This window comes from Maniola hyperantus, chromosome 21, assembly GCF_902806685.2.
Source record: "Maniola hyperantus chromosome 21, iAphHyp1.2, whole genome shotgun sequence".
Lineage (NCBI taxonomy): Eukaryota > Metazoa > Arthropoda > Insecta > Lepidoptera > Nymphalidae > Maniola > Maniola hyperantus.
The window spans coordinates 6,617,194-6,640,552 of record NC_048556.1 but is presented as its reverse complement, the minus strand read 5'-3'; the positions used below and the strand labels follow the sequence as shown (position 1 = coordinate 6,640,552).

The window sequence follows — 23,359 nt, the reverse complement described above, 5'->3', positions numbered from 1 at the left end:
ATTTGGCACCAGGCACTCTTAAAATAAATACCGAAAACAACAAGCGACAGGCTACTGTTTTCATTGGTTGTTACGTGGGTTGGGCTGTGGGCACCAACGTAAGATTTCTGGAACGCTCACGATTTCGACGGCATACCTTCATCTGATTTTTGGCTGCAGAGTGCAGATTTAATAATTGTTGGCAGTCGTAGGTATAAATAAGTAGTTAGGTAGTTAGCAAAACTGCAAGAATGTTCATGCGTAAGTCTTTACTATTTGAAATAACAGAAATAACACATACTTAGTAGGTTATTTAACATCTTACACATTAACTAAATAACTAACTATACCTACTAGTTAATTAGGTAAATTGAAAGAAACGATTTCATTTATTTTGATTTAAGGCATTCAGTTTTGGTAAAGTTACAAACTAAGTAGACAAACAATCATCACACAATCATCATCATCATCATCATTAACAACATTCATCAAATAACTTGTATTGTTTCGCTTCTTTCAAGGGTCTTTGAAGCTGTTAAGCCCATGCCCAAGGTCCAGAAGGAGTCCAGGTGGATTTCCAAGTAGGTGTCCATCCAGCTGGACGTAAAGCTGCAGCTGCAGCCGTAGCGGCGTGCTGCGCTGCGCCAGCTGCACCTGCAGCTCCAGAGCTCTGGATTACTGACAGCTTCAATGCTTCTAGATCTAGAGTGAAAAAAAAACTGTTTTTAGCCGTTTTAGTAAATACAAAAAATAACTGCGTAGTAATAAATGGATTAGGTATTAGTTTCTTCTGAGGACTGGCATGATAGCAAAGTAACGACAATCGGCACTTTCTTTTCCATTTTTTATAACATAAACTGTTGTTTCAGTCTCAAACAAGATGTTCAAACTTCAAAAACCGGTGAAGTGCGAATCGGACTCTCACACGAAGGGTTCCGTAATCCATACCACCGTACAAAAATATGACTTTACTTTTTTAATTTATATGGCGGCCATTTTGTTTTTGTTATTATTCTTTGTTAAAACATCGGCAATAGAAAAGTTACCTACACATTCCGTGAAAATTTCAAATCTACCTATTATGGTTCAAGAGATAAGTACAGTCCGCCAGCAAACATAAAAACAGATGGACAGCGAAGGCTTAGTATTATTAGGGTCCCGTTAGCACCCTGCGGGTACGGAACCGTAAAATCATGTTGATCCGTTGTCCTGTAGTCTAAAGCGACGCGATTGAAGGACAAAACAACAAACCAACGAATAAACACACTTGAATTTATTATGGGGGACTAAATACCGGCGCTTTGCAACTTCGCAGCTTGATTTTGAGCAGCGCGTTGGATTGCTCTGGCTGCGGCAGCTTCTCGAGCGGCGGCTATCTTCTGGGCAGCGGCGGCGCGAGCTTTAGCTGCAGCCAGTTGAGCTTGTGCGTGTACTGCGGCTTGAGCAGCCTCGAGGGCGTGTGCTCGAGCAGCTCTTGATGCCTCTTCACTGTTACACATTAAAATTTTAGAAATTCAATCTAGCTTTAATTAAGTCAGTTTAGCGGTAAACTGAATAATTATCTCAAAGATTCTAATCCCATTATTCGCACTATAAGTAGAAGGTAGGTACATCTTATTTCTATGCGGAAGGATCTCGGAGCCAACTATTATTATCACAAGAAAACTCCAATCAGTAGGTGTATGATTGAAAGAAAGACCCTTGCAATGAGGGAAACGACGCAGATAGAATACTAAAACTATAGGTTTCTGGTCCAATCCGGCTCGAAGGACCATGTTGAATTTTTGTGATTTTAACCGAAATATGAGAAATATTATAACTCTTTAGTCTTGATATTGATACCACAATTTATTCATCATCATCATCATCAACCGCTGGACATAGATCTCTTGTAGGGACTTCGACACGCCCACACATACACACACACAATTTATTATTACAATTAAACACATGCTATAAACATACTTATTGGCCCCATTTGTACTGGATAGCCTGAACTCTGAAGCTATGGAGAACAAGAACTAAAAAAATACTTGCGTTCAAGAAATCAAGCAGATCGATTTGGTGCTGTAACCTTACAAGAACTATACTTACTTAGATCGCAATGTTTTCTGATTTTCTTATTTCATTCTACTATCTAGATCGATCGACGACGATGGACCACTTAGTTACGTTATTAAAACAATTTTGGTAATGGGATGATGATGATGCCTAGATCAAAAATAAATTATTTCTTAGTAATTAATAAACAGTCTTCCAACATTCGTAAAATCCACTATCTATCATACATAGGTAGTAGGTACCTATTTTCTTACCTCTTGTGAGCAGCAATAGCAGCCTCGGCTTCCTTAGCGCTGGCAGCACTTTGCTGCTCCAGTGCCGCGTGTCTGACAGCGGCCACTTGCTTCTGAGCTGCCATAACAGCGGAGGCTGCTGCTTTTGCAGCTGCTATAGCGCCAGCTACGTCCGAACTTGTATCTGACGACCATCCTGCTAAATTATAATTTATTGTTATTTTTATTGATATCTAAGACCAACTAGTTAAATAAAACTGGCTTTTCTCACAGTTTCGTCCGCGTGGATTTAGATTTTTGAGAATTTCTCAAAATCTTTTGTCACATAGATTAGGGAAAAGCTACGTAAAATCTTAAGCTTCTAGGTCAAGCGATAAGAGATCGAAATTTCGATCTCTTAGTGAGTTGTAGGACTAAAGGATCTAAGGAACTCAATGCATTATTATCCTATAAAACTTCTGCCATGCCATTATGGTAATGGAAATGGGTTACGACCCTCAGTACGATACCGAGGTAGAGAATTGACCAGCCACAGCAGTCTACTTTCTAGTAACTATATTTATTTACCTGGAGCAGCAGTAACCCCTGAGACCTGCACCAGGCCGGGTATCAGCCCGGATACATCCCATCCCCCAGCGCTTCTCTTCGCTGGCTGGATTTCAGCTGCACAAGCTAATATAGTTGCCGCAAACAAAGTCTAGAAGATAATATAATAAATCGGTAAGTACTTAGGTATTAACTTTATTAAAAAGAGAATATCGCCAAAAAAATTTCTCAAAATCAGCGAAATGGCATTAATTGAAATTAATGTCATTGCAAACATCTAATCATTCGTAGATAACCGAAATAGAGAAAGAAAAGTATCTAGAGATGTTTTATTGACGAATAGTTACCTACCTACTTTTGAATATTCAAATAAATCTAGGACAATGGTTTGAAATGATTTTATCGATTACAATATTTTTATGACCTTTTGTATGCAAAGTTGATAATTGTGCATAATGAGGCAGTTATCTCACTACTTACTTAATTTGCAGATGGTTGCTACAGCACGCGATAGGTCGAGTTGGCAATCGGGGAATGAACGCCCTGCACACTCGCACAGCCAGTAACTAAGCTAACACAGTGCGGGCGAGCGCGGTTGACGTGTGGGTGTGCGGGGCGTCCCCCCGTTTCAAACCACGATTGCCATCTCAACCTGTTGCGGACAAGAGTAGGTAATTAGCTACTGTAGACTGTGGATTAATGAGGGTAGGTCTACGAATAATAATTTGGTACAAACTTCATTATTTTTTATAGCTTAAAGTACTTTTAAGTTAATTCCACAAAGTAAATTGTAAGCAGGCGTACAAAATAAAAAAGATTTTACCAAAAGCTTTGAAGACATTTTTGTGCTTTTCACTTGTTATTTTTTTGATTTCAGAGAACTGTATGATCTTGGATGAAATGCCAGCTATGTTTTATACTTTTGTATGCGGAAGTAAGTAAGGCACCATGTAGAACTAGAAAGGTATCGACAGGAGATGGCTTACATGATTTAATTGACCAGAAAATACGTAAGATCAAAAGACAATTAGCCCAAACCAAAGTACCTACTCATACCTACAGTTAATTCGTAGACTTTTACTTCCTTTAAAAACTTCTAAGTACAGATAGACTATGGAGCTATTATCATCATGATCAACCCATGACCGGCTCACTACAGAGCGCGGGTCTCCTCTCAGAGTGAGAAGGGTTTTAGCCATAGTCTTCCACGCTGGCCATGTGCGGGTTGGTAGACTTCACACACCTTTGAGAACATTATGGAGAACTCTCAGGCATGCAGGTTTCACGATGTTTTCCTTCGCCGTTAAAGCAAGTGATATTAAATTAATTAAAACGCACATAACTCCGAAAAGTTAGAGGTGCGTGCCCGGGATCGAACCCTCGACCTCCGATTAGAAGGTGGACGTCCTATCACAGCTTTAGAGCTAGAGGCAAAACTACCTAGACTTCATATTCTAGGTAGGTAGTTCCTTTGAAATCATATTGCCTTAAATAGTAAATAGGCAAATAAGTGGTAGAACAGAGGTAGCTAAGTACTTATATTTGAGTGTACCAACTTAAATCTATTAAATAGGTAAGGTAATTTAGAATTGAGTTTGATATCATAATCCATCATATCCATCCATACTTCCATACTATCGATCGATAATAATACCTATTATACATGCGAAAGTGTGTCTGTCTGTCTGCTAGCTTTTCAAGGCCCATCCGTTCAACCGATTTTGACGAAATTTGCTACAGTGATAGCTTGCATCCCGGGGAAGGACATAGGCTATTTTTATCCCGGAAAATCAAAGAGTTCCCACGGGGTTTTAAAAACCTAAATCCACGCGGACGAAGTCGCTGGCATTATCTAGTAATATATATTTACTTACAATATACTTACTAAACATACCTAATGTTCAATATACGTTCCTCCTTTGCGCAGTCGGGTAAAGATCGATTGGTGGGCATTACGTCTGCGCTGTTGCCTAGGCAACCGGAGGTGAGGCTCCATCTGCCGTTACAGCCTCCAAAGTGCTTACGTAACAATGTTTTTTTAAGTGGTAAATAGACTCGACTTAAGACTTTATTTTATACGAAGAAAACATCAAAGAAGTAGAAGTGCTGCGGTAGGCTGTAGCTCAGTAAGTATGCATTACGGATTTATATTAGACTAGCTTATGCCCGCGACTTAGTCTGCGTGGACTACACAAATTTCAAACCCCTAATATACCCCCTTAGGGGTTGAGTTTTCAAAAATCCTTTCTTAGCGGATGACTACGTCATAATAGCTATCTGCATGCCAAACTTCAACCCGATCCGTCCAATAGTTTGAGCTGTGCGTTGATAGATCAGTCAGTCAGTCAGTTAGTCACCTTTTCCTTTTATATATTTAGAAGAACCTAATTTTAAGTGTCCCTTTGATAATAAGCACGTAAGGCAAGGACCAAAGTACCTACTTACTTTACTTTCATTAAAAGTGATTTGATTGATCGAAGTTTAACAGATTATAGGCACAACCACCGATTCTCTAAAATACTTTTCGCTAAATCCTCTTCTATCTATCCAATCTTTACTCCTCAAAAATACCTACATATCTGTAATTCCTCTAATCTTGTACCTATATCAAATATTTGAAAAGAGCAACCGCCGAGTTTCTTGCTGGTTCTTCTCGGTAGGAAAGGCATTCCGAACCAGTGGTAGATGCATCCGACTATTCGAAAGTACTTGCAAAAGTTTATTCGAATAAAAAAGATTTTTATTTTATTTTATTTTTATTTTATTTTATAGGTAGGTACGTATTCAGAATGATCCTTAATTTTTTTGAAAATCCTATATACTTACCTAAGTGGGTATGGATTTTTTACAGAAGCCATGATTTGGGCTCGCCTGCTCGTAGTAGCGGTCTGCTGCCACATAGTTTCTTCAGCAGAGACAGACCGACGACGGGTCACCAATCCGACTTACTACAACGTCGGTGGTGTTCTATCCAGCAATGAGTCTGTCGCCTTCTTCAAGGATACCATATCGGTAAATATTCCTAACAAAATTATTAGGAGTCTTTACCTACGCTGCATGCCAATAGGTGTAAATATTAAGTAGGTAACTAATGTATGTACCTACTAGTCATTTAGTTATGGTGTCATCAATCGTCATAACTCGTAACTAATCCTTGCCAGCTCACTACTGAGAACTCAGAACTGGTCTCATCGTACAATGAGCAGGGTTTAGCCATAGTCTATCATACTGACTGCAAGTGCGAATTGGCAGACTTCACACACCTTTGAAAACGTTATGGAGAACTCTCTAGTATGCCGGTTTCCTCGCGATGTTTTCTTTCACGTAAGTGATATTTAATTTCTCAAAACGCACATAAGTACCTACCTCGGGAAGTTAGAAAGTGCGTACCCTGGATCAAACCCTGGACTCCTGAATAGTACGAAGTCTTGACCACTAGGCTATCATCGCTTAAGTAATGGTATATGGAGTATGGACAGGTAAATCTTACCATGATTGTGGTCCTGTTAATGTTCAAAAACGTTTACAGCGGGTATGATCAATGTTTTAGCCGAATAACTTATTGAAAAAACTTTTTTTGTAGAATCTCAACTTTAAAGATAAATACGTACCCCGAGGGGTCACGTATCATGACTACTCGATATTGATGGACCCAAATCCAATAAAGACTGCGATGAATGTTTGCAAAGATCTTATTGGACACAGAGTAAGTTTCCTCCCTTTGGTCTCATTTTTAAGCCAATACTTAATGTACTTAATAATTATCGCATAATCATCATGATCAGGTTATCCAAATTAAATGTTGCAGGTGTATGCTGTAGTGGTATCACACCCTCTCACTGGAGACCTTTCTCCAGCAGCCGTATCTTACACCAGCGGGTTTTACCATATTCCAGTTATAGGTATATCTTCCAGAGATTCTGCCTTCTCTGACAAGAATATTCATGTGTCATTCTTGAGGACGGTACCGCCTTACTCGCACCAGGCCGATGTTTGGGTGGACGTTCTAAGACACTTCAACTACATGAAGGTCATCGTCATTCACAGCTCTGATACGGATGGTAGAGCCATTTTAGGAAGGTACCAACAAAAAACATTTATTAATTTTGCTATGACGAGACTAAGACAAGATTACGATAGGATTACCACAGAACTACGATAAGAGTATGGACAAGACTATAACAAAATTACGATAGGATTACGACAGAACTACGACAAGAGTATGGACAAGACTAAGACAAAATTACAATAGGATTACGACAGAACTACGACAAGACTACTACACGAGTCAATTGTTATACAAGACTAAGATAAGACTATGTCAGGACGACGACAAGATCAACATGTTACCGTCGACAAGCTAGGTGTAGGTATACACGGGTCACGTGATGGGGTAAGGCAAGGAAGGATGGTGATGGCCCAAAATATGATGATGATGATGATGAATAATATTAATTGAGCACACAGTATCTCTTCATAAACGCAATCATACTGATTTATTTAGGTTCCAAACTACATCTCAAAGCATCGACGAAGATGTCGACCGCAAGGTGATGGTTGAGCAAGTGATTGAATTTGAACCGGGTTTGGAATCCTTTATTGACAAACTAATGGATATGAAGACGGCACAAGCTAGAGTCTTTCTTATGTATGCTAGGTGTGTATAACATTTTCATATACCTACTTACCATAAAAATGTGAAACAAATATCAGGATTAACTAAGTATAAGTAAATCAATGAATTGTTTTTATTGTAGCACAACCGATGCAGATATAATATTTCGCGATGCATCCTACTTGAACATGACAACAACAGGCTACGTATGGATAGTGACGGAGCAAGCGTTGGATCCTGCCAATGCTCCAGAAGGTCTTCTGGGTTTACGACTAGTAAATGCTACTAATGAGCATGCTCATATTCAGGACTCTATGTACGTTATTCTTAATCATCTATTTTTGGCCTAGGAACTTTGGATAGAAGGATCTCTTCTTGTAAACGGAACAAAGCAGAATAAAATATACAAGGAACTGAGCTTAATTTCCCATCCACCCATTGAAAACTTTTTGCAATTTTATTGTTGTATTGCATTGTAAGGTCTACATTTCCTAAAGGCTGATGCTCCGGTGTCGAAGTGAAACGTTCGTTTAGTATGTTTTGGAAAATTCTTGCTTTTGCATCAATTTTGCATGCATGTTTAACAGTTTTGGCAGTGGCAGGGTGGGCGGTGTATATCGTATGCTGCACGCTGTACCTACCATACAGATTTGTCTGTTTTGGCTTAATTGTTCCCTATATCATGGACTTTCGTAAAGCAACACCTGTTTTTTCTACCTCTGATATAATAATAGGTACATTTGTACCTATTTTACGAGACCAGATACTAAGCATAAGCTATCATTTCTTTTGTTTGCAGTTACGTTCTTGCATCGGCTATCCGTGATATGAACACCTCAGAGGAAATTTACGCTCCGCCGTCTGATTGTGATAACTCAGGCTCTATCTGGACCACTGGGCGTCTTTTGTTTGACTACATTCGAAAGCAGAAATTAGAAAATGGAGCCACAGGACATGTTGCATTCGATGATCATGGAGATAGAGTGCACGCGGAATATGACATGGTGAATGTGAGAGCACAGGGCGAACATGTTGCTGTTGGGAAATACTTTTATTCCAAAGTAAGTACCTACTTCTTCTGACATTGTTCTCAGTCTATTAGTACCTACCAAAACTGTGTAGCTCAACGGGTTGCGAAACTGAAGTGCTAATGGGAAGGGCACGTAGTTCCTTAAACCGATAGACGTTGGGGTCCCAAGGTGCTGGAATGGCAACCTCGAACCGGAAGACGCAGTGTTGGAAGACGCCCCACTAAGTGGACGGACGGCATCAGGCGAGTCGATGGGAGCCGCTGGATTCAGGCGGTGCAAGACCGTGGCGTGTGGGAGTCCCTACAAGAGACCTATGTCCAATAGTGGACGTCTATCGGTTGATGATGATGATGATGATGATGAAAACCGTGTGGTCACGATTGCCTAAAAATCTTAACCACGATTACAGGAAACACAAAAGATGCGCCTGGAACTTAAAGAACATGAAATCATTTGGATGGGAAGAAGCCCTTCAAAGCCGGAAGGTTTCATGATACCAACTCATCTCAAGGTAAAATTAGATAAGTAACTACTGAAAAACGTATTGTTCAATTGAAAGTGTCTCATGTGTTTTCTATAAAATACGCATTAAGCTATAATATAATTTAAAGCTATTTTTTCTATTGAGGTGTTGACAATTGAAGAGAAGCCATTTGTGTACGCTCGCAAAGTTGATGACGAAACTGAGTGCAATTCAGCAGAAGAAATCTTGTGCCCACATTACAATGCCAGTGAGGGTGCCGGTAGGAACCTACTTAAATTTTTTTATATCTACTTTGCAGTTCTTTACAAAATATCCCCTGTAGTCCGCGACAGATCGAGATCTCAATCGGAGTATGAGGGGAGGTGGACGCCCGCACATCCGTACGTCACCCGCGCTTGCCTGGACCGGTTTGGCGCGAGGGCAGTGCGGGTGTGCGGGGCGTTACCTCTTCGATTTTCATCTCGACCTGTCGCGTACTATTTAAAGTATTTAAAAATACTTTCATTATATTTTGTGACTTCCACAATCCTTTGTTTCATTTTAAAAAACAACAAATATGTGAACTTTTACTCGCAACGATTACCTACTTGATGCAGGATTGATTAGTGGTTATCTAATACACTTTCAAAATTTCCAGACCAATTGTACTGTTGCAAAGGCTTTTGTATGGATCTACTAAAAGAATTAGCGAAAGCGATCAATTTCACCTACTCGTTAGCCCTTTCGCCGGACGGGCAGTTCGGAAATTATATAATACGTAATTTATCACATCCGGGGGCTAAGAAAGAATGGACAGGGCTCATAGGTAAGAAAATATGCGAGTAGCAAAGTCATTGGTAATTAAAGGATGAAAGTTATTTAGATTTTCGTATTATTTTGTAGGCGAGTTGGTATACGAACGGGCCGACATGATTGTTGCCCCACTGACCATAAATCCGGAACGAGCTGAATTTATTGACTTTAGCAAGCCTTTTAAATATCAAGGCATCACAATTTTGGAGAAAAAGGTATATATTCACATGTAATTAATCAAATAGACATAAAAAATGTTCCTTATAAAATGCTAATCCAAATTTTCTCTATTAATACAGCCATCGCGTTCTTCTACGCTAGTATCGTTCTTACAACCGTTTTCCAACACATTGTGGATATTAGTAATGGTGTCAGTTCACGTGGTGGCGCTGGTGTTATATCTTCTAGATAGATTCTCACCATTTGGAAGATTTAAGCTGGCTAATATCGATGGCACTGAAGAAGATGCTTTGAATCTGTCCAGCGCTATATGGTTCGCATGGGGCGTGCTATTAAACAGCGGAATTGGAGAAGGTAAAATATTTATACTTAGTACCTAATAGTAATTTTATGAGATGGTGATGGCCGTATGCTCTAAATTAGGGATGCCTACCAATCAATAGCGCCGTGTTCCTTTGTCAGTCTATCGGGGTAAATAACACAAAAGTTCACCAATTCATTACTGCTTTGATAATTTCTTTGACTCTAAGTTATAAACACAAATAGGTACAAGACAGGATAGTTCCAGTGTACGCGGTGGTCAGGGAACAACTGCCTGACCGCCCTAGGTTTAAAAAAAAGGCCAACATGGCAAAACGCTAGGCGTCAGCAGTAGCAGATAAATTAACATTATGTAAGACAGGATTCGCAAAATATTTTGCTCTTGATTAGCCACCTATGAAAACGCGTCCTAAACTGGGCGCCAATTAAAACATTTTAATTAGATTGGCGCCCAATGTGGAACCGCCCGTCCTATCTTGAGTGCCATTAATTTCTTTGTTATCCTTGGCTTAAGAAAAACTTTAATTGTAGATTTAGTAGGTATTCACTTATGAGGGTTTACTTACTGGCTCTTGCTTGCTTAATCCAGTTATTTAAAAAAAAATTATGCAAGATGACCAGCATTTAAGTATTATGTACATATTTTAACTTTTAAGGTACACCTAGAAGTTTTTCAGCCCGTGTGCTTGGGATGGTATGGGCTGGATTTGCTATGATTATTGTAGCTTCATACACAGCCAACCTGGCAGCGTTTTTGGTTCTCGAGAGACCGAAGACAAAACTGACAGGCATCAATGATGCAAGGGTAAATGTTTAACATGTACCTACATCAATCTACATATATATATATATATATTATATTATTATGACATTTTAAACGGCGTTCATAACTTTACAGCTTCGCAATACGATGGAAAATCTTACGTGTGCAACGGTTAAGGGATCTGCTGTAGATATGTATTTTCGGAGACAAGTTGAACTTTCAAATATGTACCGTACCATGGAGGCTAATAATTATGACAACGCAGAGCAAGCTATTCAGGATGTTAAAAATGGGTAAAACATTATAAATACCTACTTAAGTACCTACTACCTTAAAATAACTAAACAGAGAATAATAAAAACGCAATTTGTACTCTCATGGGCCGATCCTAAAGTTTTTTATCTTCTAAAAATATCTATGCAGGAAGTTGATGGCCTTTATTTGGGACTCTTCAAGACTCGAATTCGAAGCGGCTCAAGATTGTGAACTAGTGACAGCAGGCGAACTATTTGGTCGATCAGGGTATGGCGTAGGCTTACAAAAAGGGTCTCCATGGTCTGATTTGGTTACGCTTGCTATATTAGATTTTCATGAAAGTAAGTTCCTGAATATAAGTTTCTGATAACTCCCTAGCTTAACAATCTCCATAACAATTTGAAATTCTTGCAGGTGGCATAATGGAAGGATTGGATAATAAATGGATTCTTCGTAACAATATGCTTAATTGCGAGGAGAATGAGAAAACACCGAACACTTTAGGCCTGAAAAACATGGCAGGAGTGTTCATTCTGGTTTTAGCTGGCATCATTGGGGGTATTGTTCTCATCGTGATTGAGGTGGTGTACAAACGTCACCAAATCCGAAAGCAGAAGAAGATGGAGATCGCGCGCCACGCGGCCGACAGGTGGCGCGGTGCTGTTGAGGTAAACCGAGCAAAACTAGACGCCGTGGACCACATCGACATCAAACAACAAATCGAAACCAAAATGTAAAACGACCCGCGCCCTCCCTTTGATTCATTTACAAACATTGTTAAAGACCAATATTCACATAAATAAATATATTTCACGTTCATTTTAGATGCGTAATTTCGTAGTTGCCCCTACCGGATTATCATCGTGGTTGTAAGTAGACATGTGTTTTTGTAATACTACTCATTTGTTTTGTATCTGATTTTATGAATTTTTACAGAAACGAAAATCGTTACGGGCGTCTATTTTGCCATCACAACGACGTGCAAAGTCAAACGGGGTGAAAGAAACGGGAAGCATCAGTCTGGCTGTGGACAGAGGTGTGCGACGCCGCGACGAGCCACGAGTGCCACGCTACATGCCCGCGTACACACCTGATGTGTCACATCTCGTTGTTTAGATGTTTATTACTTACTAGATGATGGCCACGACTTCGTCCGCGTGGATTTAGGTTTTTAAAAATCCCGTGGGAACTCTTTGATTTTTCGGAATAAAAAGTAGCCTATGTCCTTCCTGGATTAATTTTATGTTGGTAGAAACGTATGTTTTTACCCGACTACGGCACAGCCAAAAGAAAGGGTTATTTCTTTGAGAGGTCTCCATCATATACCTACCTATATGTATGAAGGGTTGTATTTATGTGTGTTCCACCGTAGCGCCTAAACTACTGCCGATTTTGATGAATGAGGTGTCAATCGATTCGTTATTATGGTCCGGGTGACATACGCTACATTTTAAATGAACAAATGGCGGATTTTGCACCAAAAAAAGTGGGGGTCTCAAATATTTTTTTGCCAACATATCGAGTGTCAAATGAAAGAGAAGTTTTAGAGTTCATATAAATATATATACTACACAACATTAAAATATACCAAGCGACAGAATAACAATTTTACTATATTTCAGCGTTTATTAAGACATCGTAGTCGCATGTTCCGTATATTCAGCTGTCAGCAGAATTACAAATTATTAGTCTGAGGAATTATTTTAAGAGCGTAAAATAGGGTTATGTAGCGTACAGGGAGTTTTAGCCCATTTTTGACCCCTTAAATTTTGTAAATCCCTTTGCTTACTTATGTATACTTTAGGTAGATAGGTATCTACGTATGTTTTTGTACTTGTTATTGAATAAGTAGGTCGGTACATTACCTAGGTATCTACCTACTCATTTGTATTATGCATATTTTTTTAACCGGTGTTAATATTGTGAATTTAAGAAGTATTTATAAACGCCAAATAAATAACAACGACAAAATAAATTAAGATCAATGAATTGTTTTGTTTCAATTAATTTAATTTTTTGCTCTAAGTATAGCACTGTGTCAAAGACAAAGTACGTAGTTACGTAGATCTGATGTTAAGTAGTTACTACCTTTTTTTACGTTAACGTAAACTTCTCGATCGATCGATTTATCGTATCGGAAGGTGTGAACCGCTTTATAGACTTTAATCGACTTTAAAAAAGGAGGGCGTTTTCAACGATTAGTCGGAATCTTTTTTTCTTAATGCAACACCGATGTTTACTTGTCTATGGTCTTTTGACGCTGAAACGTCAACTTGATTTTTGAGCATCAGTGTTTCCATTTTTATGAATTTCGCTCTTTATTAGGGCGAAATGACTACCTACTATTAAAGCGTGAGCTGTCAAAATCACCATCCTATATTAGACAAGGTAAAGCATGGTTCTCCTTTCAGAATGAGAAGAGTTTAGGCCACGCTGGCCCAGTGCAGATTGGCAGATAAGGAATAACCACATAATGATTATTATTTTATGAGTAACTATCTACTTATTAGGTAGATATTCATCATTCGAATGAGACTGATAATAGTTATTTTAAATGGAAAATGGAAGGAAATTAAAGTGAATTCCTCGTAGATAGAGTAATAAAGCTAGATAAAGGAACGTTTGCTTTCTCATTCACACTAAAAAGAGACCACAGATAAAGTTACTAATGTGATAAACAGAGACGCCCTTTTATTTTTTGTCCCTTATCGTGTAACCAATTTTTTTCAAGCATACATACAAGGAATACAACTTTAGTTGCAAAACAAACTTTGAGAATTCGTGGCGTCATTGTATTTCTCAACAGAGCAAAGCGGTACTTCGCGCCCAAGCATAGGCTCCTACTCTATAAGGCGCAAGTCCGCCCTCACATGGAGTACTGCTCCCACCTTTGGGCTGGAGCACCCCAGTACCAACTCCTTCCATTTGATCGGATCCAAAGGCGGGCTGTTCGACTTGTGGACGATCCCAAACTAACCGGCTCGTTGGAAAGCCTGGAGCACCGCAGAGACGTTAGCTCTCTATGCGTGTTCTATCGCCTCTATATATGGGGAGTGCTCTGAAGAGCTTTTTGACGTCATTCCACCCTCTTTTTTCTACAACCGCACCGCGCGCCACCGTAAGGAATTTCACCCTCACCATCTGGGTGTCTGGTGCACTTCGACCGTCCGCTGCGCCAGATCCTTCTTTCCACGCACGTGCAAACTGTGGAACCAACTCCCATCGGCGGTGTTCCCACTAGATTATAACATGGGGTTATTCAAGGGGCGGACAAACAAATTCCTAAAAGGCCGGCAACGCATCGGCGGCTCCTCTGGTGCTGCAAATGTTCATGGGCGGCGGTAATCACTTAACATCAGGTGACCCGCCTGCTCGCTTGCTCGCTATATCTATTTTAAAAAAAAATTGTTATTTACTTGTTTTCGCATAAAAAACGATTTAAACAAATATTGTTGATCGGTTAATACAAATATTGACTACTAAACAATGGTAACAATTATTGTCGTGTTATTCATCGTTACGTCGTGCTATCGCTATATAATACGCGGTTACACAGTACTTTAATCTAGCTTTTTTACTCAATCTACGAAATTCCTATAGAAACTAGGGTAAAAACAAAACCGTTAGTGAAAACACCAATTGGCATCTTGAATAATATGTCAAAATTAGTTAAAATGACCAATGACAAAATCATATGGGTGTAGAACGAAGTGTCAATTGTCAAACATTTGTCATTTATTGTGTCGAATGTCGAATGGAGACGAACGATATATACATTGATCCTACTTACAAAGTACTCTGTGATCTTACTCTATGAGACGAACATTCGAATTTCGAATCCAGGTCGGTGATTCGAATCAATTTCGAGTTATAAAAACTGTAACAATTAACAACTGGTATGCAATAATTTTTTTGTCTCAGGGTACATACTGTTCTTTGTAAAAGAAAGTTCAAAACATAACACCCATAACTTGACGAATGATTGAAAAATTACCAATATTACCATGGCTAAACCAAAACCCGTAACACACGTTCTGTTTGACATGGATGGGCTCATACTAAGTAAGTGTTTAAAGTTATAGTTTTTTTGACTGAATACCTGCATATTGTACCTGTGCTATCACCTAGATACATAACTTAAACAACTTAAAAACAGAAAATTTAACATAACTTGATTCTTTGAAATGAAATTTTTCCATCTATTAGAGGTTGGTTTATATACTGCATACTTTCGTACAACCCGTCGGAAATATTTGCGAACCTGGCTTTATGCCGTCTTGCAACGTGCTTGCGTTGGCAAAAGTACTGGCACTGGTACTGGCAACGGTACCTACTAGTAGAACGTAGTGTTTATATCCTCTTTGGGTACTGGATAGGCGAAAATGGGCGAGCTGCGTGGAAGCGCGAGGGGAAGCGCATTCCAGGGAGGTGCACAGAAGTGCCAAATTAAACAACAAACAACAATTTAACTAACGGAGGCTCATTCAATACCCAAACCCAAATAGGCAATAAATAAAATTTGATTTGAAAAACTTAATCATTAGAGCTCAGCTTGTAGATACCTATTTGATTAGAACTTCTAAGTGTCTAAGTGGATTTCAATGCAGTTTTCCTTACCTTGTACCTTGTACCTTGGATAATTTCATGATAAAGTTTTACTTAATTCCTATGTGACAATAGATTATTAATTCATCTTTAGCTGCTTGACAGCTAATAAAAATCATTATCATCATCATCATCATCATCATCGTGATCAACCCTTCACCGGCTCACTACAGAGCACAGGTCTTTTCTCAGAGTGAGAAGGGTTTTGGCCATAGTCTACCACACTGGCCATGTGTGGATTGGTAGACTTCACACAGCTTTGAGAACATTATGGAGAACTCTCAGGCATGCGGGTTTCCTCACGATGTTTTCCTTCACCGTTATAGCAAGTGATATTTTATTAATTAAAATGAATATAACTCCGAAAAGTTAGAGGTGCATGCCCGGGATCGAACTCCCGAGCTCCGATTGGAAGGCGGAAGTCCTAACCACTAGGCTGTAAAAATAATGTCCTTTAATTTTAGATACAGAAGACTTGTATACTGTGGCCTTCCAAAATATTGTATCACGTTATGGCAAAGACTACACCTTTGATTTAAAACTGAAGCTTATGGGCTGCCAGTCTAAAGAAACTGCAGAATTAATAGTAAGTGCTCTAGAATTACCAATGACACCTGAAGAATTTATAGAGGAAACTAAAGAGCAGTTTGAGGCCTTATTTCCAGATTCAGAACTAATGCCAGGTACTTGATTTCATAATTTTATACTTTACTAGCTTATGCTTGCGACTTCGTCCGCGTGGATTACACAAATTTCAAACCCCTATTTCACATTTAAGGATTGAACTTTCAAAAACCCTTTCTTAGCGGATGTCTACGTCATAATAGCTATCTGCATGCCAAATTTCAGCCCAATCCGTCCAGTAGTTTGAGCTGTGCGTTGATAGATCAGTCAGTCAGTCAGTCATTCAGTCAGTCAGTCACCTTTTCTTTTTATATATAATTTTCAAAAATCCTTTCTTAGCAGATGCCTACGTCATAATAGCAATCTGCATGCCAAATTTCAGCCCAATCCGTCCAGTAGTTTGAGCTGTGCGTTGATAGATCAGTCAGTCAGTCAGTCAGTCATTCAGTCAGTCAGTCACCTTTTCCTTTTATATAAAATTTTCAAAAATCCTTTCTTAGCAGATGCCTACGTCATAATAGCTATCTGCATGCCAAATTTCAGCCCAATCCGTCCAGTAGTTTGAGCTGTGCGTTGGTAGATCAGTCAGTCAGTCATCTTTTCCTTTTATATATTTAGATACTAGTTGATGTCTATAATTCTGTCTAGATAGTTTGTATTTTTTAAAAACTTAATAAAATCTTTAATTCTGTGTTAAAAATCTTAAGTCTGTCTCCAGGATCTGCCTTTCATTACCTAGATTGTTTCAGCAGCTGTGAAAATTAACAGATAGACATATTTTGTTTGTTAATTCTTTTGATTGTTACTCAGGTACTCAGCAGATTCTTGAACCAAGATTTTAAACCTGTAGAACTTTTTGTGGTTTAATTCCAAAAAAAAAAAGGATTCATACATTTAAGAAAAGTTTGAATCTATGCATGCATATGCTAAGCTAAGCTATACTATTGTTCTTTCACCCACCCAACATCCTAACAAATAACAATAATGATTTTTAACATCCAGTATCTCCAGAGAAAAAAGACTGTTGTTGGTCTGTGATGACCTGAATCAAACCTATAGGGTTCTTCCCATTGACCTAGAATCATGGGCAAGTAGCAATGTCCTATAGCACAAGTAAAAGGAAAAATCCGGAAACGTTTCAATTGTGGTCACATCAAAAAAAAAAAAAAACTTCTTGTACAAATGGTACGGAAACGTGAGCGAGTCTTGACTTACATTGTACCGGTTTTTTATTTCTTTTCCAGGCGTAAAAAGACTTATCGAGCACCTAAATAAGAAAGGAGTACCTATAGGTCTAGCAACAAGTTCAAGTGAAGAAAGTTACCATTTAAAAGTAGATAAACACCATCAAGAGTTATTTTCTTTGTTTCCTTGTAAGACATTTGGTTCCTCAGATCCTAATGTAAAAAGAGGGAAACCTCATCCAGATATATTTTTGGTTGCAGCAGCAAAATTTCCTGGCCATCTAAAACATGAACAGGTACTTTTTAATACAATTTAGTAAAATTCAGCTAGTAAGATGATGCCTGCAACTCTATCCATGTGGATGTAGGTTTTTAAAAAAAATCCTAGGCGAACTTCAATTTACTGGGATAAAGAGTAGCTTATGTATGTGTTAATTCAGGGTATAAGCTAAATTGGTTCAGTCATTGTGATTTGTGGTGTGAAGGAGTCAACATCCAAACTTACATAATAATAGCAAGCTGATTGAAATCATAATATTACTTGATTATTAGCTCAGATATAGATAAAATTCGAGTCTATATTTTAGAAGTCTGGTCTTGATGTACTACGATCAAAACTGCCTACTTTAATTAATGTGAATATAATATGTTTTTATTATTTACGTAAGAGTGAATAACATTCAACACATTTTACATAAACTGTATTTTTTTCAGTGCCTTGTTTTTGAGGATGCAGTGAATGGTGTGAAGGCTGCTAGAGCGGCAGGCATGCAAGTTGTGATGGTACCAGATCCCAGAATCGACAAAAGCTTGACAGAAGAAGCTACGCTTGTTTTAAAAAGCTTAGAGGATTTTGAACCAGAATTATTTGGACTACCTCCATTTTAAATAACTAAATTAATTGTTTTAATTATGCACTAAAAGTACTATTATATTATTTTTTATTTATTCTGATGATAATTTGACAAAAAGTAGTGAAACTACATGTAAATATTTTCATGTACTAAGTACAGGAGCCCTACTACTTTCTTTTCGTTTTATTCCTCTTTTACCTATACATTTTGCCTATTAACATGCAAGTTTATGCGAAAGTTATGTAATTCGTAACTACAAATAAAACGTACATCAAAGGAAACTCAGCTCCCTTTGAAATTTATGAAAATAAATAATATTATCAAGATATTTTGCCAGATAAGAAGATATGTACCTACTAAATGGTTAAACGCCATTTCGTTCTGAGAAGAGACCCATGCTCAAAAGTGGGCAGGCAAGGGTTGTTAAATTTTTATTGGAATGTTAGGGAAAACGAAGGTATTAAAATGAAACATTGGTTTTTAACACATCTATATATTTACATAAGAAATTTAACAGTGCAATAGTTGGAATCATAATATAATATATACATATATAATTTTTAGAGCTACAGCGCTCAATATGTATTCAAAAGCAAGCCCAAACATAATTGCCAGGAAGAACAGAAGGGATGCATTGTGGTACTGCAAGGTTTCAGTGTGACACTACACTGCAACCAGTTAAATCTTTGCTTCGATTTAAGTGAACACAGCATAGGATGCTGCTGTCAAACTAAAATCTTACAGCCACCAATAATTCCTTCTGTTGAGATAAACATGAATGAAGCTTAAAAACATAGGATCTGAAAATTTTACTCAAACGTGAATAATATATTTTAATAAACATGAAACATCACTTTGACACTACAAAGAGGTGTATCTTGTGCTTTATATTATAATACTGTTTGGATAAAGGTGTGTACACTTCTGTATTTTCATACATTCTATGGTATGGAATATTAAGGTTATATGGTGTATACAGATACGTTATTTCTTAATTATTTTAATACACTTTTTCAACATCCTATATACTACCTCTAATCGGGCTATAACATTATGAATGAATTGTAATAATAACATATTTTAAAATACTCATATCAAGATACACTTAAGGCGAAACTAATTTACAGTTACAAGTAGAAATATATTATACTTAGTTAAAAATGTACCACATTCTCTGCAATATAGATGTGTTAGTAGACCACAGACTAAAGGGAAAAGAAAATATTTACTAGCAGACGTCTATTTATATAAATACTGTCTATTTTTATTATCTTTTAGTCTGTGGATCAGATAGTTTACAAAACTATGACAAATCTCATATTCTCTACCAGGAGAGCTGGTTGATCCTTTGCATATAATCTTTTACTTCAAATTAATCCAGGCATCAGCATAATCACATGACGACACAATAATACACTTTCTGACGACTTAACTGTTTCATTTATGATACATTCTAATCGGCGATAAAATTGTACGCATTATAATATTATATAATAATTAATTAGGCAAAGGAAAAAACACTTATTATAACATTATTTTAGTTTCTAAGATATACTTTTTTTTAAATTTAAATATGTTGTTAGTGATAACAAGTGGGCATATTCATCGTGGAGTTTAGTCGGTGAATTTGCGGTTAGGATTGCGTCCGAACAGGGCTGTACGGATTTCTGGCAACAGCTGCGCTGCAATCAGTTCCAGGCGAGACTCCAGAGTGTTGGAAATCTGGAATAGGACAAAACTTAATTTGAAAAAAAACAGGTCAAGTGCATGGATATACAAATGGACTGGACGAAAAAAAGTTAAACAATTAGCTTGAAGGGTGAAGGAAAACATCGAGAGCAAACCTGTATGCCTAAGAGTTCTCCATTCTGTTCTTCTTCAGGTGTGTGAAGTCTGCCAATCCGTATTAGGACAGTGTGGTGGACTATGGCCTTTCTCATTCTGAGAGATGATCACTAGAGAAAATATTTAATTGCGAAGGCGCGCCCTTTCGGCGGTATTTGCGTAGCTCGTATCTCTTACGAGAAAAAGATACAGAAAGAGAAAAGAGTTAACACGATAGAAAGAGAAGTGTTTATTAAGTTTTAAGAGCTTATTGCATGCCAACAATAGAGTTGCTATTTATTATTTTAAACATCTTTGCGAAGTGATCCTTCTGTATTTACACACGCCGGCAGTGTTCCGCTAATTCTGGTGGCGTGGACTAGGTATTCTGTGGTAGTGAGGTGGCGATGGGTTGAGATTATTATGAATTAAGTAGTTAAAATAGTACCTTGATGCGCCCTCTAGCAGCAATGAGTTCCACACCACCGCAGGTGTCAGGCGACAGGAAGTTCTCAGTATCAATCTTGAGTTGCACATCTTTCTTGATCTTTGCCTTGTAGTCCTGTGCAGCCCGCCCCAGCAGTGACTCAACGAGGGCCTTGTCTACCTGTCGCACGCGGATTGTAACGGCTGGCTCTATGAGCTGAAATAGTTAAATAAAATATTGCAAAAAGGGTAAAGTATTTCATTCATATGAAAAGACCATTCTTACAATGAGCACATTAGATGGCACCACAGGTATTTTCAATCACACACTAGTACATATAAGCCATGAATCACACAGTTCCAAGATAATAACCGTGCCCCGAGCATGGCACCCATTCGGAGGAAGACCTACCTGTTGTTACAATGTGCCTACATTACACAGCTCTTTTACACAACCTCAACTATTTTATAGGAATTACATACCTTAAAAGATATTAGACATAACAATATGAGCTTACCTGGAAGAGAGCCTGGACCATAAGTGTGACAAGGAGTTCGGAATACAGCTTGGTGTCCTTAGGCACCTCAGCCAGGCGCTTGCGTGCCTCGTCTAGTACATTGCGTACATGATCTTCACGTACTTTGAGCACCCTCAGACGAGCTTGGTTCAGCATGTTCGAGGATTGGCTGAGAAAGATATGATTTGTTGTTGTGACTTCTTTGAATATTGTCGCTGGTTTGTAGAAAGGGCGAATATAATATTTTTTTATTTTATATACAAAAAACCGGCCAAGTGCGAGTCGTCGTCGAGTTCGTGCACCAAGGGTTCCGTACTAGTACGGACTAGTCATATTTTTCAACATTTTGCATGATAAATAAAAAACTATTATGCATACAATCTGTTTTAGAATGTACAGGAAAAGTCTATTCATATGATAGATACCACACTTGGATAGTTATCTTACTTTGAAAATTGAAAAACTAATTATTTGTTCATGAGCACATTTAAATTATTTTTGTGTTGTAACCAGCAATTCACGGTTTTTCTTTACTTGTCCTATAAGACCTACCTACCAAATTTCATGATTCTAAGTCAACGGGAAGTACTCTATAGGTTTTCTTGACAGACACAATGGACGAACAGACAGACAACAAAGTGATCCTATAAGGGTTCCTTTTACCTTTCTACAAACTAGCACCGATATGATCTTAAATATTAATATAGTATACGTATTGTTGTTAAGAGATTACTACTACTAAATATTCCATCTTCCCTCCGCACAGGGATGAGGGAGATTTTAATAAATGAAAGTTATGTGTATTATTAATGTCAGTACTATATTCAACTAATAATTTTGTGCACATGTTACTATGAAAAGTTCATATATTGTGTACAACTCGTCTTTTTCTTATCTGTTAAGATAACAACAACATATTACTACATCCATGTAGTTTTTCTCACATTTTTGGCCACCCTGTTTTTAGGTTAAAAATTTGACAGAGAGATGAAATTTATTGGACTTAATAACTATTTGTGAAAAGTATTTTTTTTCATTCATTTAAATATGAAGTTTCATTTATTATTTCACATCAAATGAGTAATTTTATTGATGAATTAAGTTTTATGTATTTAAATAAAAATAGAAAATAATAAAAAGTGTAAAAACATGGAAAAAGAAAAGCAATGTAAAATTACTAACTAATACTTTGTAATTGTAGATATATTTCTAGAAGTCTCACATGGACAGACAATTGTCTAAGAGCAGAAACAGGCCCAGAAGAAGAAAAAATGAATGAAAAAAAAGTAATCAAATTGAAATGAGAGATTGGTGAATTTTATATTCCTTATGTACCAAGTTCATTAATACAAATGTAAAAACTGGGCACGAAAGCTAATTAATATCAAATTCTTTAGAAAAAGATTACTTAAATCTTTACAGACTTTAGATATAGGCTGTCTATATAAGATATTATCAAGTATTAAAGAAGTGCAGTTGAACATACATCTTTTTCTGGAGTTCAACTTGTTTTTCCTTTTTTTCATAGTACTCCATGATCTTGAGTCGCTGCTGTTGCACCAGACGACCCTTCTCAATGTTGAACTCCTCCTCTGCCTTAGCATCGATTTCTTCAGCCTTTTCATTTGCTTCTTGTTCGATGAAGGCCATCATATGCTTGATCTAGCAAAGGATGAAACTATTAGATAGAAGTTCATAGTAATATTACGTTTATTTAACCTCATTTTAAGTATTTTTGGAGGTAAAGCTTCATCGCAACACGGCAAGCTCCCGGATCAATCATTTTGACAAAACCAATGTCTGAAGTGTGAACGACATGACATGAATTTAATGGTTTACAAATCATTATATTGGATTGTATACCTGTTTCTGAACATCTGCGTCGCTGAGCGCCATGGCTGATGGTTATTTTATAACACCACTAACAAGTAAAACGGCCGATATTGAGCCAGAAATTAAAATACTGGCTAGAAAAAGTATGTCGACGCCTATCAGACGTGCTTTTTCATTGAACAATCATATGATCATTGGTGTTGCCTTAAAAAAAATCTCAGTTCCTACATT

General features: G+C 37.7%; 4 protein-coding genes across 4 annotated transcripts; 2 read left to right on the top strand and 2 right to left on the bottom strand.

The window, feature by feature from the left end:
- Positions 1 to 484: 484 nt before the first annotated feature.
- LOC117992608 (tol-Pal system protein TolA-like) lies at positions 485 to 3,739 on the bottom strand. Its single transcript, XM_034980336.2, has 5 exons — positions 3,643 to 3,739; positions 2,841 to 2,970; positions 2,295 to 2,472; positions 1,274 to 1,467; positions 485 to 681 (listed from the first exon to the last, which is right to left on the bottom strand). Exons 1-5 carry the CDS (start codon positions 3,658 to 3,660, stop codon positions 515 to 517), a joined length of 687 nt encoding a protein of 228 aa, XP_034836227.1. The 5' UTR covers positions 3,661 to 3,739; the 3' UTR covers positions 485 to 514.
- Positions 3,740 to 4,796: 1,057 nt separating this feature from the next.
- Positions 4,797 to 13,354, top strand: Nmdar1 (NMDA receptor 1). Its single transcript, XM_034979905.2, has 17 exons — positions 4,797 to 4,945; positions 5,671 to 5,831; positions 6,403 to 6,525; positions 6,628 to 6,899; positions 7,324 to 7,476; positions 7,577 to 7,750; positions 8,234 to 8,495; positions 8,875 to 8,976; positions 9,094 to 9,208; positions 9,587 to 9,754; positions 9,832 to 9,956; positions 10,041 to 10,275; positions 10,899 to 11,047; positions 11,141 to 11,298; positions 11,429 to 11,601; positions 11,675 to 11,928; positions 12,197 to 13,354. The coding sequence occupies exons 2-17, from the start codon at positions 5,676 to 5,678 to the stop codon at positions 12,374 to 12,376; spliced, it is 2,799 nt and encodes a 932-aa protein (XP_034835796.1). The 5' UTR covers positions 4,797 to 4,945; positions 5,671 to 5,675; the 3' UTR covers positions 12,377 to 13,354.
- A 1,633-nt stretch (positions 13,355 to 14,987) lies between these two features.
- Positions 14,988 to 18,700, top strand: LOC117992221 (pseudouridine-5'-phosphatase-like). Its single transcript, XM_034979879.2, has 5 exons — positions 14,988 to 15,103; positions 15,182 to 15,322; positions 16,330 to 16,548; positions 17,734 to 17,969; positions 18,388 to 18,700. Exons 2-5 carry the CDS (start codon positions 15,265 to 15,267, stop codon positions 18,559 to 18,561), a joined length of 687 nt encoding a protein of 228 aa, XP_034835770.1. The 5' UTR covers positions 14,988 to 15,103; positions 15,182 to 15,264; the 3' UTR covers positions 18,562 to 18,700.
- A 304-nt stretch (positions 18,701 to 19,004) lies between these two features.
- On the bottom strand, positions 19,005 to 23,331 carry Vha26 (V-type proton ATPase subunit Vha26). The gene is made up of 5 exons (XM_034979958.2): positions 23,159 to 23,331; positions 22,782 to 22,957; positions 21,296 to 21,464; positions 20,800 to 20,994; positions 19,005 to 20,249 (listed from the first exon to the last, which is right to left on the bottom strand). Exons 1-5 carry the CDS (start codon positions 23,189 to 23,191, stop codon positions 20,142 to 20,144), a joined length of 681 nt encoding a protein of 226 aa, XP_034835849.1. The 5' UTR covers positions 23,192 to 23,331; the 3' UTR covers positions 19,005 to 20,141.
- Positions 23,332 to 23,359: the final 28 nt, after the last annotated feature.